The sequence below is a fragment of the Centroberyx affinis genome, unplaced genomic scaffold (assembly GCF_046629955.1).
Source record: "Centroberyx affinis isolate AG114_WGS23_722 - 3 ecotype Tasmania unplaced genomic scaffold, CSIRO-AGI_Caff_v1 ptg002999l_1, whole genome shotgun sequence".
In the NCBI taxonomy this organism is placed as follows: domain Eukaryota; kingdom Metazoa; phylum Chordata; class Actinopteri; order Beryciformes; family Berycidae; genus Centroberyx; species Centroberyx affinis.
In genome coordinates, this window is record NW_027281102.1 from 133,421 (window position 1) to 150,029 (window position 16,609).

General features: G+C 46.9%; 1 protein-coding gene across 1 annotated transcript; it reads right to left on the reverse strand.

Moving 5' to 3' along the window:
• Nucleotides 1-362: 362 nt before the first annotated feature.
• pxk (PX domain containing serine/threonine kinase) lies at nucleotides 363-16,503 on the reverse strand (the record flags this gene model as incomplete). The annotated part of the gene is made up of 9 exons (XM_071537251.1): nucleotides 363-586; nucleotides 9,469-9,528; nucleotides 9,748-9,811; nucleotides 10,988-11,074; nucleotides 11,319-11,396; nucleotides 11,513-11,561; nucleotides 14,281-14,359; nucleotides 14,652-14,766; nucleotides 16,342-16,503. Coding segments are annotated over 9 exons (918 nt in total), but the record flags the coding sequence as incomplete, so codon positions are not given.
• Between the last annotated feature and the right edge of the window lie 106 nt (nucleotides 16,504-16,609).

A 16,609-nucleotide genomic window follows, 5' to 3' on the forward strand; every position in this document is an offset into this window, starting at 1 on the left:
AACGCTCCGGACAGTTTGAGGTCACCAGCTCCCGTTCGTCTGGAGGCCGCCGCTCGTTTCCCAGAGAAGAAGCAGCCTGAGGAGACAAGAGTCTTCAGTTTCTGGATGGCCGTTTCCCCCTCCGGTCTCTCTACACACAGCAACGGATGTTTAAGATTTGAAAGCAGAAAAAAGGCTTAAAAAAAAAAAAGAAAAGCAGAACGAAAAAGAAGCGGTAGCTGGATTTTTTTTTTGTTGTGTTCCGTCATCCCCTGTCGCTGTGGTCGCCCCGGCAACGGTTGTCGGCAAGCCGGTCGGTCGGTCGGTCGAGTCGCTATAGTGACCGTTACCGGGTCGGCGGGGGGCGGGGGGTGGGGGGGGGGTCAGATGACGGGCGTGCTGCGGTCGGCGGTCTCGGCCTTCTTCAGTTTCCCCTTACTGAAGCTCTGGATGGAGCTGAGCAAGGCGCCGCGACCCCCCCCCGCCCCGTTAGAGGAGGGGGGAGGAGGAGGAGGGGAGGGGGAGGAGTCAGGCTGGCTGGAGGAAGGAGGAGGAGGAGGAGGGGGGGGCGGAGGAGGAGGAGGAGGAGGAGGTGCAGGCTGGACTCCTGTATGGACAGAGGAGAAAAGGAGGAGCGGTGAGTGAAGCGGCCGCCGTTCGCTGTTCACACTTCAGACAGACGGTCCGTTCACCTTCAGTCCAATCCGACCAATCAGCTTGCTCTCCTGTAACGGCTTCTCAAATCGCGCCGTTAGGAAACCCTTCAGGTCCGGGTCGGTCCGGTCATGAACTCAACTGACAACGCGGAGCTGGAATTTGAATGAATGAGGAAGCAGCGGCCTCATTACAGAAAGAAATCCTAAGCTCTTATCCGATCTTAAGTTTCAAAGACAGGAAAAATCGTATTTTGCTGTTACAGAAGCAAATCCCAAACTCCTGTCTGTGTTTCTGATCTCAGACCTGCTGCTCCACCGCAGTTAGCAAATACAAACTGTTTTTGTAAAATCTCAATCTCAATCGGCAATCGTTTGTTTTTGCCTGTAGCTCTGGTCAGAATGTGCCTCAACTGCTCTGTTTCAAATAACATAAATATATCATTATACAGCACATTAGTATTATGGCTGCTAATACTGGTGATAAAAAGAGAAGGGCCTTTAATTTTAGACATGAGGAGACAGAGGCTGTAAATCCAAATCAATACGTCGTTCAGGACGTTTAGGATGTTTCAGTAAATGTCTCTGTTCCCTCTCTTCATCGTCATTTAACCCAGCAGAAGTCTGGCTGCCATTTCTGTCTGTTATTTTTTAATTTAGGACTTGTTCAGTACCTACTATTCTAAAATAGGATTCCTAAATTAGGATATTCTCAAGTCAGGATGCTTCTATAACAGCTAAATTCTTATCTGAAGATAAAATGGGATTTTTTCCTAAATGCAGTTAGGAAACGTGATTCTGTAATACCAAATATCTTAAATATCATCCTAAACTGAGATAGATAAGAGATATTTTTTGATAAGATAGATTTTCAGACTCAGGAAATGTCTGTAATGTCCATCCAGAATGTGAATTGAAGAGGAAACAGAATTTAATTTCACTTAATTCCATGAAATTCCACTTCTAAGAGAGTTTGTCTCGACTCGCTGAACATTATAAATCAAAACATTATGAATCAGATAAAAGACAGTTCAACAAATCAAACACATTCAGTCATAATGTATGGATTACCATCACATGTTCTGCATCAAACACCAGCTGAAAGGCTCCTTTAACATTTTATGATATTCAGTATTGATCATATAAAACACTATGTGGAATCTCAGATGTGTGGGAAGAAAAAAAAAACATGGAATTTCACAGAATTAAATTCCACTTCCTGAAATTCCAATTCAATTCCAATTCTGTTTCCTGTCGGTTTTTTCAAATTCCAATTCCTCAGCTGAACTAGATTGATGAGTTCAGTCATGACTCGACCTCTGACCTCTGACCCTGCTTCAGAGTGACGGCCTGTCTCTGCTCTGTGAACTGCAGTTTCACTGTATGTTTTGAACATGGCGGTCATGTGTTACAGTAATGTGATTACTTTTTCCAGTAACAAATTTCAAATTTCAAAGTCAGTAATTCCATCACAGTTACTGATCCCAGTAGCGCTCCGTTACTGCGCCTCTTCTGCAGTTTGATGATGTCATACGACAGGGAGTCAGCCGGTTCTGCAGCTGACGTTGGCTCAGTGATGAAGTAGAATTAATATTATTTCCACCTCATGTTTATTTCGGCTTCTACGGCTTACGACTTAACTAACATTGCTGAAAGCTACTTTGTTGCCGCGCCATAGTGAAATGAAAACAAGACCCATTTTTTCACTAAGAAATTGTCTTTTCACACCCGCAACAAATTACCTAAAAAGATTCGATAAGGGATTCGATACTGGACTCAGATTGGATAAAAGGCTTTCGACCTCCAACCACCATGCTAGCTATCAAGGTCAAGACAAACTCCCGTCCATTTGTCGTTCTGATGGAGAGTGAACTGACGGTGAGTTGAACCCGACCCTGCTGGGTCTCTTTTGCTTGCGCCATTTTGCATCCCAATATTGATTAAAACCCCAGTGGTTAGAGGCAAAATGGCTGCAGGTGAGCTGCAAGTAGGAGCTGCAGGTGGGAGGGGGGGGCTGCAGGTGGGGGGGGGGCTGCAGGTGGGAGGGGGCTGCAGGTGGGGGCTGCAGGAGGGTGGGGGCTGCAGGTGGGAGCTGCAGGTGGGTGGGGGCTGCAGGTGGGAGCTGCAGGTGGGTGGGAGCTGCAGGTGGGTGGGGGCTGCAGGTGGGAGCTGCATGTGGGGGCTGCAGGTGGGAGCTGCAGGTGGGTGGGGCTGCAGGTGGGAGCTGCAGGTGGGGGCTGCAGGTGGGAGCTGCAGGTGGGTGGGGGCTGCAGGTGGGTGGGGGCTGCAGGTGGGAGCTGCATGTGGGGGCTGCAGGTGGGAGCTGCAGGTGGGTGGGGGCTGCAGGTGGGAGCTGCATGTGGGGGCTGCAGGTGGGAGCTGCATGTGGGGGCTGCAGGTGGGAGCTGCAGGTGGGGGCTGCAGGTGGGAGCTGCAGGTGGGTGGGGCTGCAGGTGGGAGCTGCAGGTGGGTGGGGGCTGCAGGTGGGAGCTGCAGGTGGGTGGGGGCTGCAAGTGGGGGGGGGCTGCAGGTGGGAGCTGCAGGTGGGGGGGGCTGCAGGTGGGTGGGGGCTGCAGGTGGGAGCTGCATGTGGGGGCTGCAGGTGGGAGCTGCAGTGGGGGCTGCAGGTGGGAGCTGCAGGTGGGTGGGGGCTGCAGGTGGGGGGGGGCTGCAGGTGGGAGCTGCAGGTGGGGGCTGCAGGTGGGGGCTGCAGGTGGGAGCTGCAGGTGGGGGCTGCAGGTGGGGGGGGCTGCAGGTGGGAGCTGCAGGTGGGTGGGGGCTGCAGGTGGAGCTGCAGGTGGGTGGGGGCTGCAGGTGGGAGCTGCATGTGGGGGCTGCAGGTGGGAGCTGCAGGTGGGGGCTGCAGGTGGGAGCTGCAGGTGGGTGGGGGCTGCAGGTGGGGGGGGCTGCAGGTGGGAGCTGCAGGTGGGAGCTGCAGGTGGGTGGGGGCTGCAGGTGGGAGCTGCAGGTGGGTGGGGGCTGCAGGTGGGGGAGGCTGCAGGTGGGGGGGGGCTGCAGGTGGGTGGGGGCTGCAGGTGGGGGGGGGCTGCAGGTGGGAGCTGCAGGTGGGGGGGGCTGCAGGTGGGAGCTGCAGGTGGGAGCTGCAGGTGGGGGCTGCAGGTGGGGGCTGCAGGTGGGAGCTGCAGGTGGGGGCTGCAGGTGGGGGGGGCTGCAGGTGGGAGCTGCAGGTGGGTGGGGGCTGCAGGTGGGAGCTGCAGGTGGGTGGGGGCTGCAGGTGGGAGCTGCAGGTGGGAGCTGCAGGTGGGAGCTGCAGGTGGGTGGGGGCTGCAGGTGGGGGGAGGCTGCAGGTGGGAGCTGCAGGTGGGAGCTGCAGGTGGGTGGGGCTGCAGGTGGGGGGAGGCTGCAGGTGGGAGGGGGCTGCAGGTGGGGGGAGGCTGCAGGTGGGGGGGGGGGCTGCAGGTGGGTGGGGGCTGCAGGTGGGGGAGGCTGCAGGTGGGGGGGGGGCTGCAGGTGGGTGGGGGCTGCAGGTGGGTGGGAGCTGCAGGTGGGAGCTGCAGGTGGGTGGGGGCTGCAGGTGGGAGCTGCAGGTGGGGGCTGCAGGTGGGTGGGAGCTGCAGGTGGGAGCTGCAGGTGGGTGGGGGCTGCAGGTGGGAGCTGCAGGTGGGAGCTGCAGGTGGGTGGGGGCTGCAGGTGGGAGCTGCAGGTGGGGGCTGCAGGTGGGGGGGGGCTGCAGGTGAAAGCGCAGGCTGAGCTGGGACTGACTGAACATCGACTCTGAGAAATGAAAACCAAAACTGGAGAAACTCTTCACAGCAGGAGACATCATCACCTTTGAAAGTGATTTTTTTTAGTGGAATAATGTATTTTGTCCCGGTGTGATCGCATTGGAAAACACAAAAAATTTGATTTCTTGCTTTAACAACTGTAGAATAACACAAATGTCTCCAGTGAGACGGACTGACTTTCATTAAGTTTAGCAGCCACAGTGATCTTTAAGGACCCCTGGAGACATGTGGCCGGTTAGGTGTCGGGACCCAGTGGCTCAAAACATTTGGAAAAACCTATGAAATCCACATTTTACAGTTAACTGTACATTTAAAGCAATGTCGAGTTTTTAGAGTTTCTGACCAACCAAGTTTTCAGATATTCAGATCTTTCTTGCTTTCGTTGACTGCTGCCCCATCACACACACACACACACACACACACACACACACACACACACACAGCCAGGGACCCCACAGCCTGAACAACAGACATAAACCAACAGACAGACAGGCAGACAGGCAGACAGACAGACAGGCAGACAGACAGGCAGACAGACAGGCAGACAGACAGGCAGATAAAAGGACAGACAGAACTGACGAATCACAATCTCCAATGAGAACAGCGGGTCTGAACCGGGAGCCGGACTGTCTGCTGGTGTGGAACAGGGAGACAGTCCTGCAGGACGTTTTGGGAATCATTGCAGATTGTGAAGTTTTTTTAAAGATGTGCGAACACCCTTCACCAGGAGAGCAGAGGCCGGTCGACAGGGGGGAGAGAGAAAGAGAGAGAGGAGGGGGGGGGGGGGGGGGGGAGAGAGAGAGAGAGGGAGAGAGAGGGAGAGAGACGGAGAGGGGGAGAGAGACACAGAGACAGAGAGGGGAAAAGAGAGAGAAAGAGAGAGACAGACAGAGGGAGACAGAGAGAGCGAGAGAGAGAGAGAGGGGGAGAGAGAGAGACAGAGAAAGAGAGAGGGAGAGACAGACAGAGAGAGAGAGGGAGAGAGAGAGAGACAGAGAAAGAGAGAGGGAGAGACAGACAGAGAGAGAGAGGGAGAGAGAGAGAGAGACAGAGGGAGACAGAGAAAGAGAGAGACAGAGAGAGAGAGAGAGAGAGAGAGAGAGAGAGGGAGAGAGAGAGACAGAGAGAGAGAGAGAGAGAGAGAGGGAGAGAGAGAGAGAGAGAGAGAGAGAGAGAGAGAGAGAGGGAGAGAGAGAGAGAGGGAGAGAGAGAGGGAGGGAGAGACAGACAGAGAGAGAGAGGGAGGGAGAGACAGGTCAGATCTTCAGGCCTCTGGTTCAGCTAAGAAGAGTCAGGAGGAAATGTTGAAGCCAGATTTCTCTTCTTCACTCCGTCTATTTACTCGAAATAAACTTAATTTTTTTTCTTAGCACTTTGGACCAAGATGATGATTCTGTGGTCATAAAGATATTGAACTGCCTCGTTCTGATTGGTTGCTTGTAATGATGGTGATCTAGGAATTGAACTTGCTGAGTAACTTTATTTTTATTATTTAAAAGACGCCGAAATTTGTTAAAATTATTTTTATAGTAATATATTTAATCTTATAAACCTATAATCTACTAGTGGTAGGACAGTAGAAAACAAAAATAATCAGAAAAAATTGTCATTTTATTTCAAATGGGTTCCCTTCCCATTGCTTGAAGAGTAAGATCAAAATTTCTAGGCTACAAATTATATTAATAATAACATTATTATTATTAGCCTATAAATTTGTACGGAAGCTGAGAACGGCCGTGCTTGCAATTATTTTTTTTAATGCCGTTATCTCGAGATCACGAGTTAATTATCTCGTTATCTCGAGAAAACGAGATAATCAAATGTTGTTTGCTCTTATTACTTATAACGTTTATCAGAGATCAGGAGCCATGCCAGTGACACTCATTTTCCAGTTCTCCATAATTATCCCGTGATCTCGAGAATACGAGCTTTGTGATCCCGAGATAACGGCATTAAAAAATAACTGCAAGCACGTTCTCTGCTTCCGTAAATTTGATGTAATTTATATGAAATAAAATGAAATACGCCAAAACATTTTTAGAAAAGCGAAAAAAGATGCGAAAGGCTAATTCTCTGCCATCCTGACTTGCAGATTTGTTCGGTCTGGTTGGTCAGCAGCATGTTCCAATGATTCCACTGACTTTCAATGGGATTCAATGGGATTCAATGGGATTCAATGGGACTCAATGGGAAGTCTGGGTTTTGGCCACTCAGGGATTTTTTTAATGTTCCTCATTCCTCTGTGGCTTCAGGAAGCTGAACTCTGTGACCTGGGCCTGGTGCATGCTGGGAAGCCAGGGTGTGCGACAGCTTTAAAAACCACTAGAGACCTTCATCATCATCATCATCATCATCGTTTACTTTACCCAATGACACGGTCAGAATGGAGCATGCTCTATGGAGACGGCACAGGGAGGAGAGAGAGGAAGACGACGGTTATCCAATCAGAGGAGCAGTCAGTATTTACACAGTAAAACCAGAGGAGGAGAGGAGAGGAGAGAGGAGGAGAGGAGGGGAGAGAGGAGGAGGGGAGAGGAGAGGAGAGAGGAGGAGAGGAGGAGAGCAGGAGAGGAGAGGAGGAGAGGAGAGGAGAGGAGAGGAGGGGAGGGGAGGAGAGGAGGAGGGGAGGGGGGGAGGGGAGGAGAGGAGGAGAGGGGAGGAGAGGAGAGGAGAGAGGAGGAGAGGAGGGGAGAGAGGAGGAGGGGAGAGGAGAGGAGAGAGGAGGAGAGGAGGAGAGCAGGAGAGGAGAGGAGAGGAGAGGAGAGGAGAGGAGAGGAGGAGAGGAGAGGATAGGAGGGGAGGGGAGGAGAGGAGGAGGGGAGGGGAGGGGAGGAGAGGAGGAGAGGAGAGGAGGGGAGAGGAGAGGAGGAGGAGGGGAGAGGAGAGGAGGAGAGGAGATGAGAGGAGGGGAGAGGAGAGGAGGAGAGGAGAGGAGAGGAGAGGAGAGGAAGAGGAGGGGAGAGGAGGAGAGGAGAGGAGAGGAGGAGAGGAGAGGAGATGAGAGGAGGGGAGAGGAGAGGAGGAGAGGAGAGGAGGAGAGGAGGAGACACAAACACCAGGGTAGGAAACTAATTTGCGCTCGCAGTTTGTTTTGTTTGATTTAAAATTGTAAATCATTTTTGACGAGTTCAACACAAACAAGTCTGAACAGTTCTGTATTCTGAAGCCTGGGCCCAGATAACATTTTCTGTCATCATCCCTATTAGCAGAAACCAGAACTTCTCTGTTATCTTGAAAAAAAAGAAAAAAAAAAGAAACGAGCTTTCTGTCAATAGTTGTGTTCCATCTGGAGAGGAACTACTTTTCTCAGCCGCTGCAGCTCCACAGAGCGAGAAGAATCCAAAAGTAACTGCTGACAGAAAACTTGCTTTTTTACAATTTTTTCAAGATAACATCTGACAGCGGTAATGTTTATCATAGTTTTCAAAGACTGTCTCTTCTGCCCCTAGGTTTCTACTGCAGTAGAGTGGGGGGGGGGGGGGGGCAGCCTGGGGAGACGGGCGGCGGCGAATATCAGATATCAGACTAGATATCATCTGGAATTTTGTAATATTGTGAAATAACTTAAATGTCACTTCCTCTTCCTGGTCTTCAAGGCGTTACAGTGAAGTGACACAACTTTCTGAACTTATCAGCCAGTTCTGGCTGAGATGAAATGAACAATGCTCATCATACCCACATTACTATTACTGATTACACATTACTGATTACTAATGATCATTATTCATTTTCAAAATTTTCTTGTGTGTAAATATCTTATGAAAGCACAAATATTCATCCCCAAAATAGGTGGTCAACATTTGACCACCAACATTATACGTTTCTCTGGTCGTGGAAAACAGACTTCAAGTTCAAGCCGGTATGTAATATGTGTGCAATGGTAATATTTTAACCAATCAGAACTATTGTCATAGTTAACACAGACCAAGTATGGCAAATATGCTGTTTCATAGCACATTTTCAGAGATGCGATCTGTTTTCCGTAAAAAATTCTGCAATCACAGAAACTAAGGAGCCTAATAAAGTGTCATTATCTGACTGAGGGTGTGAAGACAGATTCCATCAGATCTGTCAACCCTTTACAGACCTTCAATAACAATGTGTTTAGCCTTCCCACAAACCAGCCTAGTTTAAACACGAGTCACAAAAGCACAATTGACCTATCCGACGTCCAATTACATTTTTTGCCTCCTTTTGTTTATTATTAATTTTCCTTTCCTCTTTTACTTCCATTATTTCCGTTTTATTTTTTCTAATTAATCTTGTCTTAATACATTTTCGTACTGAATTTGCAAAAAATGAAAGTTCAAATTGCAAACTATTTAGCAATTCTCCTTTTTTTCCTCATATGTGTACGATAACTCACCTGTAAAAATTGATTTGTTATCTGTTCTCATGTATATCAATTTTTTATTTATTTTTATTTTATTTATTTATTTTTTTCATGTTTTCTCTATATCTGCATTAAAAATTATTTTCGACTGTATGTCTAACTCTGAAAACCCCGATAACAAGAGTTGTAAAAAAATAAATAAAGTGTCATTATGCGATAAACATGCGTTGGCTAAACTCCTAAAATCTAAAATCTAATGTTGGCGTTTCCCACCCTGTGTCCAGCTAGCTAGAGACAGACAGACAGCTGAAGAAGACACACTGCTACAGCAGACAGACAGATACCTGTCTGGAAACCAACCAATCAGGTAACGAGAAAAGAGGTGGAGAGACAGACAGACAGACAGACAGACAGACAGACAGACAGACAGACAGGTGAAGTCAAATGATCACTCTTCATCCTCACACATGCAAAGTTCAGATTGAAGTTAAGGACAGATTTAGTTTCAGGTCAGACAGTGTTAATGGTAAAGATGCTGTTAGACTCTTCCTCACCACACGGCGGCGCTAAACAGTTTGAGAGTTTCCAGACAGAGAGAGGGACAGTGAGACAGATGGGAGGACAGACAGGTAGACAGACAGACAGATGGGAGGACAGACAGGTAGACAGACAGACAGATGGGAGGACAGACAGGTAGACAGACAGACAGATGTACAGAGAGATGGAAATAGACAGACAGACAGACAGACAGACATACCTGTGGTGGAGGGGGGGGTGGGGGAGGATGGGGAGGTGGGGGGGGAACTGGCTCCAGAACCTGCTGACAGACAGACAGACAGATCAATCAGCATCAATAACTAATCTGATCAACAAAGAAACCAATAGCTGTTGAGTGATGAAGCTGTCAGTAAAGTTTGTGTTCTGGAGATTCACCCAGCTGTCCACACTGTGTGCCGACTGTGTGATTTAGTTACTGTAGATATTTATTTACTAATGAACTGATGAATGAAGCTGGCTGTCAGCAGCAGAAACACACCAGAGTTGTTGTTGTTTTTGACAGAAGCGTCTTCCTCGTTTTCGTACGCCGACTGTCTGGACTTCTGCAGTGAAACAAACACATCATGCTGTCAGACTTTAGACTGTTCCCACACTGAGCCCGGCTCCCACCTGCATGAACCAGGGGGATCAGAGTATAATCAAAGAGCGGTTAAAACCACCTAAAACTGGGAAAGGGCGGGTGTCTAAAATCTATAAAACAACACAAGATATCAGCCCCCCCCCCCTCACGGGATATTACTAAACCGGCTTGGGAAGAGGACTTGGATGTTATACTCTCTGATGAGACGTGGCAACGTAGTTTACAGCGTATACATACCACCTCTTTCTGCATAAGACAGGGTCTCATTCGATTCACAGTCGTACATCGGTCGCACTATTCGAATGAGAAATCGGCCAAAATATAAATAAACCCCGGCACCAACCCCCGAGTGCCCGAGATGTCGCCACAGTCCAGCTGCGTTAGGTCATATGTTCTGGTCCTGCACTTCACTAGATAACTTCTGGGCGAGGAGGTGGGACAGTAGATCCTAGTCCCATTGTTGCTGTTTTTGGGGCGTCTCCGTCAGAAGAACAGCTTACTGTTCTCCAGGCAAACGCCACGGCATCTGTAACGCTGCCGGCCCGGAGGCTGATTCTTCTGCAGTGGAAGTCAGTGAAACCTCCCTGGTTTAATCAATGGGTTGAGGGAGTAAGTCTCTATGATTCCACTTGAGAAGTTGAGATATAATCGAAAGAACTCCCAGGATAGATATATTAAAACCTGGGTCCCCTTTATGGAATTTGTCGAAAGCATACCCTTCACTTGATGTTGTTTTCTCTCACATGCTCATGAGATAGCCAGTTGAATTCACTGATGCATAATGTTGTGCAATGTTCCTATTCTAAACACTGCTTAACAATGTACATGTCAGGAATTGTCTGTAACCATATTATAGGTATTTATTTATTTTATTTATTGATTTATTTTTTTATTTTTTTATTGTTTTTTTCTCCACTGTGGCCTTGGGGTGGGTGGGTGGGGAGGTGGTTGTTATATGCTGCCAATGTTTGTTTTGATTTTGTAAATTGAAAATCTATAAATAAAGTGTTTAAAAAAAAACAAAAAACACCTAAAACACAGAGGGGGAAGGGAGTCATGTTGTGTGTTTCTCTTGGTGTGTGTGTGTGTGTGTGTGTGTGTGTGTGTGTGTGTGTGTGTGTGTGTGTTTCTGGCCCACCTTCCTCGCCAGGATCTTCCTCCTCTTCCTCTCTTCCTCGGAGCCGTGGTGCGACTGCGCTCTGGTCAGCCTCCTGTGCTGGTGCAGCTTCAACACAAAATGAACACACGACATTATCAAACTTTCTCAAATTTAAAAGTGAGATTTTTCCTGCTCCATGTCTCAAACAGACCACAACATGCTGTATCTGTGGGGCTTGAAGGGGTCAAAGGGTATGAAGGGTTTACTGAAGCAGAGCGGGGCTGTGAGCCGGCGTGCAGACACAGCTGACTGACGTGTACGGTGTTTGAAAAGCAGAGAAGCGGTAAAGTAAAGCAGGAAGTGGACGCACCGCTCTCTGCTCCTCCTGCAGCCGGCGCTCCAGACTCTCCTTCGCCGTCTTCAGCGCCTCCTTCAGCCTGCTGGGGATCTGCGGGGGGTTCAACACACACTCAGACTCACTGTCCTGCGCAAAGACAGCCGGCGGTTCGTTCACCTGCGGCGTTTTCGTCCCTACTGTAAGTGTGAGTCGTGTGATCCTCTCACCTTGAACGCGACCTTGTCAGAGCGGAGGAGCTGGACGTCGCTGAACAGCCTGCGAACCACAAAAGCTTTTTAACTCGGAGGAAATCAAACAGGCTCATCGGAAACACTTCAGCTGATACTGATACTGCTGATACTCAGCACACTGCACCATCGCACCATTTATTTCTCTAGTTCTCTATAAAACTAGTCCAATAACAAGGACAACAAAAACAATTGACAGATTCCTGTGCTGAATGAATATTCAACACACAGCATAATTCATCTATAAACCTAGTGCAATAAGGAGAACTGTGGAGCCCCTCAAGGGTCACCTGGTACAAAAAAAAAATGACATTAACAAAAAACACGTTACAATAAGCTTCCCACTGAGCAATTTTACATTGATTAGACGTTTAAAACACGTCTAAATGGCCCATAGCCGTCTAGGCTAAATTAAGTTTAAATGGGGTTGTAAAGTGAAAGTTTATTAGATGTCTACATCTTAGCTTGGATTTATAGATGTTTATTCATTGTAATAATGTATTTACTGCTTGGTCTAAAATAGGTGTAATGGTCCTGGGCGATATGAGAGCTAAAGCATAGACGCGATGTTGAAATCACGTCTTTTGCTCAGTGGGTCTGAACCGTATAACCTGCAGCTAGAGATAAAAACCTTCCTGAACAACAGACCGCAATGTTCATGTTAGCGTTAACCGGCTCAAATTAGCATAACAAAACATGCGCTTATAATTAATTATGAATTGTCAGTTAAAAGAAAACATCTTTAGAATAGCTTGACGTCTTTTTGGCACCAAAAAAAGTTTATTTACTCGCATTAGTAAACGAGGTTTGGTGAAGAAGAGGATGATGTCATCATTATAAAACCACAGAAGGGTTACGGCTCGGTCGCTCGGTAACGGCCGGGTGACGACAGACTGCAATGCATTCTGGTACTTTCACCGTTTTAGTGACCGGGCTTGTTCACTACATATTACAGCGCATTGTGCAGGAGGTTCCCCGGGCGCCGGCTGCCCTCTGAGCGTCACTGACCGGATAGAAAAACTGAGACCGTCTCACGACACTTACCTCCGTCTCTTTCAAATTAACGACGGTAATGTTACGTAACGTTTGCCGACGTTCAAAATATAAATGGGAGAAGTGGGAGGAACAGGGAAAGATCAGAGGGGCTTCTGTTGAGGAGGTTTGTTAAAGCCCCAGTATGCAGGTGTTATGACCGTGTCACATTCAGAGGTGGAAAGTAACTAAGTACATTTACTCGAATACTGTACTTAAGTACAATTTTGAGGTACTTGTACTTTACTTGAGTATTACCATTTGATGCTACTTTATACTTCTACTCCACTACATTTCAGAGGGAAATATTGAACTTTTTACTCCACTACCTTTATTTGATAACTTAAGTTACTAGTTACTTTGCAGATTCAGATTATTAATACAAAATATAATCGACTAATAAATTGTGATGTATTATTATAGATTACTGTAAGATACCCAGCAGTATATAAAGTAGTGGAAATCAGCCCCACCTTTTCCAGCTGCAACATTAAAGTGATGCTTACACATTAATGCATCAATAATTATAATTCAATAATATAATATATACTGTATTATTCTGAAATGGACCATTCTGCATAATGAGTACTTTTACTTTTGTTGCTTTAAGTACATTTTGATGCTAATACTTTTGTACTTTTACTTAAGTAAGATTTTGAATGCAGGACTTTTACTTGTAACAGAGTATTTTTATACTGTGGTATTTCTACTTTTACTTAAGTAAAAGATCTGAGTACTTCTTCCACCACTGGTAACATTGGGGCATTTCCTCATTATTTAAACTGATTTATGTTTCCGTAATTATTGGATCTCAGTTCTGTGAGTGCAGTAGTACTCAGGAGAGAGATCCAGTATTGCTCTGAGAAGACTAAAATATGAACTTTGGTCTTATATTTATTACTATTTGTTATAATATTTTTGTTTTAGCCTACTTATTTCCTACAATTAAAAATTGCATTTCTGCACTGACTCAAGAAAGTACATTAAACATTCACAATTAATAAAGATTATCCGTTTATTTTTCAATTGAGCATTGAGCCTTTAATATAGATGTTTATTCATGTTATTTTAATTGTCATGCTTTCATAAACAAATTTAAGGTTTGGTAAAAAGTGACATCACCGGAAAAATGTATCTTGCCGCCACAAACATCCCTTAGCTGGTTACTTTTCCCATCTGGCTGGCTACTCAAAAATTTGGGGAACCCCGCTGATTGTGGGAAATATGTAACGCCCTGAAAATCATTCCACAATATCATTTTGTGATTCGGACACTAACAAAAAATGTCTGACCTGCCCTAAAACACAGACAGTGATCCATTCCGGCCACAGACCACCGAGGCCCTGATGTAAAGCTCCAACTTTTCCACGACTGATTCAGAGCATTTCTGTGACTTATTTTAATGTTGTTGTTTTTTTTTTAAATTTGACTCCTTCCTGGTTTGTTAATGCCGTTTCTCAGTCTGCCGCTTCTGGTTTCCGCTCCAGTCGGGCTGAAAACCATCGAGGGCAGCGAGGGAGGGAAAACACATCCCGCTGTCTTCCTGCTCCTCCGTCTCGTGGTTTTCACTTTCCCTGGCTGTCAGCGTCTGGAATACGCCTCTCCGAGCTCTCCGTGATATTCCGGGAAATTCATGACCGAAGGGGAAAAGGAAAGGACAGAAAAAGACGGAGAGACAGAGAAAGAGAGAAACGGAGAGGAAGCAGGAAACTCACGGAGTCTGGATGAGCTGGGAGACTGTCGGCATTCCACTTTTACAGGCTTCAGTCGACAGGAGGGACTGCAGCACCGACACTGCACACACACACACACACACACACAGGTACACACACACACACACACACACACACACACAGGTACACACACACACACACACACAGGTACACACACACACACACACATTAGTGAGGATATAGATATACTTTGGAAAGTCATTACATGTCAGGAAATTTCTGTTCTCAGATCTCAGGAGTTCTGACAGCATGAAGAGGACATCAGCTTGGTGTGTGTGTGTGTGTGTGTGTGTGTGTGTACCTGTGTGTGTGTGTACCTGTGTGTGTGTGTGTACCTGTGTGTGTGTGTGTACCTGTGTGTGTGTGTGCGGCAGGTGGCTGGTCGACAGGCAGGCTGTCTGGCGGCCGGCCGTATGTCATCTCATACAGCAAGAGACCGAAGCAGAAGACGTCGATACTCTCTGTTGTCTGAACACACACACACACACACACACACACACACACACACACACACACACACACACACACAGGTACTGCAGCATACTGGATACACTAATACTACAATACTAATACATATATATATATATATGGTAATATAGTATATATTACATATTTTACATTACAAGACACCAATAGTAAGTATATAGTAATACTATACTAATAATATACATACTAATACTACACTAATATACTAGCACTAGCAGACTAACCCAGACTAACAGACTAGACTAACCCAGTCTAACCCAGACTAGACTAACCCAGTCTAACCCAGACTAACCCGGACTAACAGACTAGACTAACACAGTCTATACTAACTCAGACTAACAGACTAGACTAACACAGTCTAGACTAACTCAGACTAACAGACTAGACTAACCCAGTCTAGACTATCCCAGACTAACAGACTAGACTAACACAGTCTAGACTAACTCAGACTAACAGACTAGACTAACCCAGTCTAGACTATCCCAGACTAACAGACTAGACTAACCCAGTCTAACCCAGTCTAGATTAACCCAGACTAACAGACTAGACTAACCCAGTCTAACCCAGACTAGACTATCCCAGACTAACAGACTAGACTAACCCAGTCTAGATTAACCCAGACTAACAGACTAGACTAACCCAGTCTAACCCAGTGTAGATTAAACCAGACTAACAGACTAGACTAACCCAGTCTAACCCAGACTAGACTAACCCAGTCTAACCCAGACGAACCCGGACTAACAGACTAGACTAACACAGTCTATACTAACTCAGACTAACAGACTAGACTAACACAGTCTAGACTAACTCAGACTAACAGACTAGACTAACCCAGTCTAGACTATCCCAGACTAACAGACTAGACTAACACAGTCTAGACTATCCCAGACTAACAGACTAGACTAACCCAGTCTAACCCAGTCTATATTAACCCAGACTAACAGACTAGACTAACCCAGTCTAACCCAGACTAGACTATCCCAGACTAACAGACTAGACTAACCCAGTCTAGATTAACCCAGACTAACAGACTAGACTAACTCAGTCTAACCCAGTGTAGATTAAACCAGACTAACAGACTAGACTAACCCAGTCTAACCCAGACTAGACTATCCCAGACTAACAGACTAGACTAACCCAGTGTAACCCAGAGTAGACTATCCCAGACTAACAGACTAGACTGACCCGGACTAACAGACTAGACTAACCCAGTCTAACCCAGACTAGACTATCCCTGACTAACAGACTAGATTGACCCAGTCTAACCCAGACTAGACTATCCCAGACTAACAGACTAGACTGACCCGGACTAACAGACTAGACTAACCCAATCTAACCCAGACTAGACTATCCCATACTAAAATACTAGACTAACCCAGTCTAACCCAGACTAGACTATCCCAGACTAACACAGACTAGACTATCCGAGACTAACAGACTAGACTAACCCAGTCTAACCTGAAGTAACAGACTAGACTAACCCAGTCTAACCCAGACTAGACTAACCCAGTCTAACCCGGGCTAACCCGGACTAGTCTCGGCAGTGTGTTTACATACGTTGATCTTCCTGAACTGGGTGAAACAGGGTCGCAGTGCGGAGGGAAGTCCCAGCATGCCGTTCTCCACGTCCAGCAGCCGGCACACGCCGTCGTCAACGACAACGTTGGACGAGTGGAGGTGACCGAAGGCCACGCCCCCTTCATGGAGGAGCTTCAGGCCCTGCACACACACACACACACACACACACACACACGCACACACACACACACACACACACACATTCTGTTGGACTGACAATATGTGACAGTATGTTTGTGTATGTGTG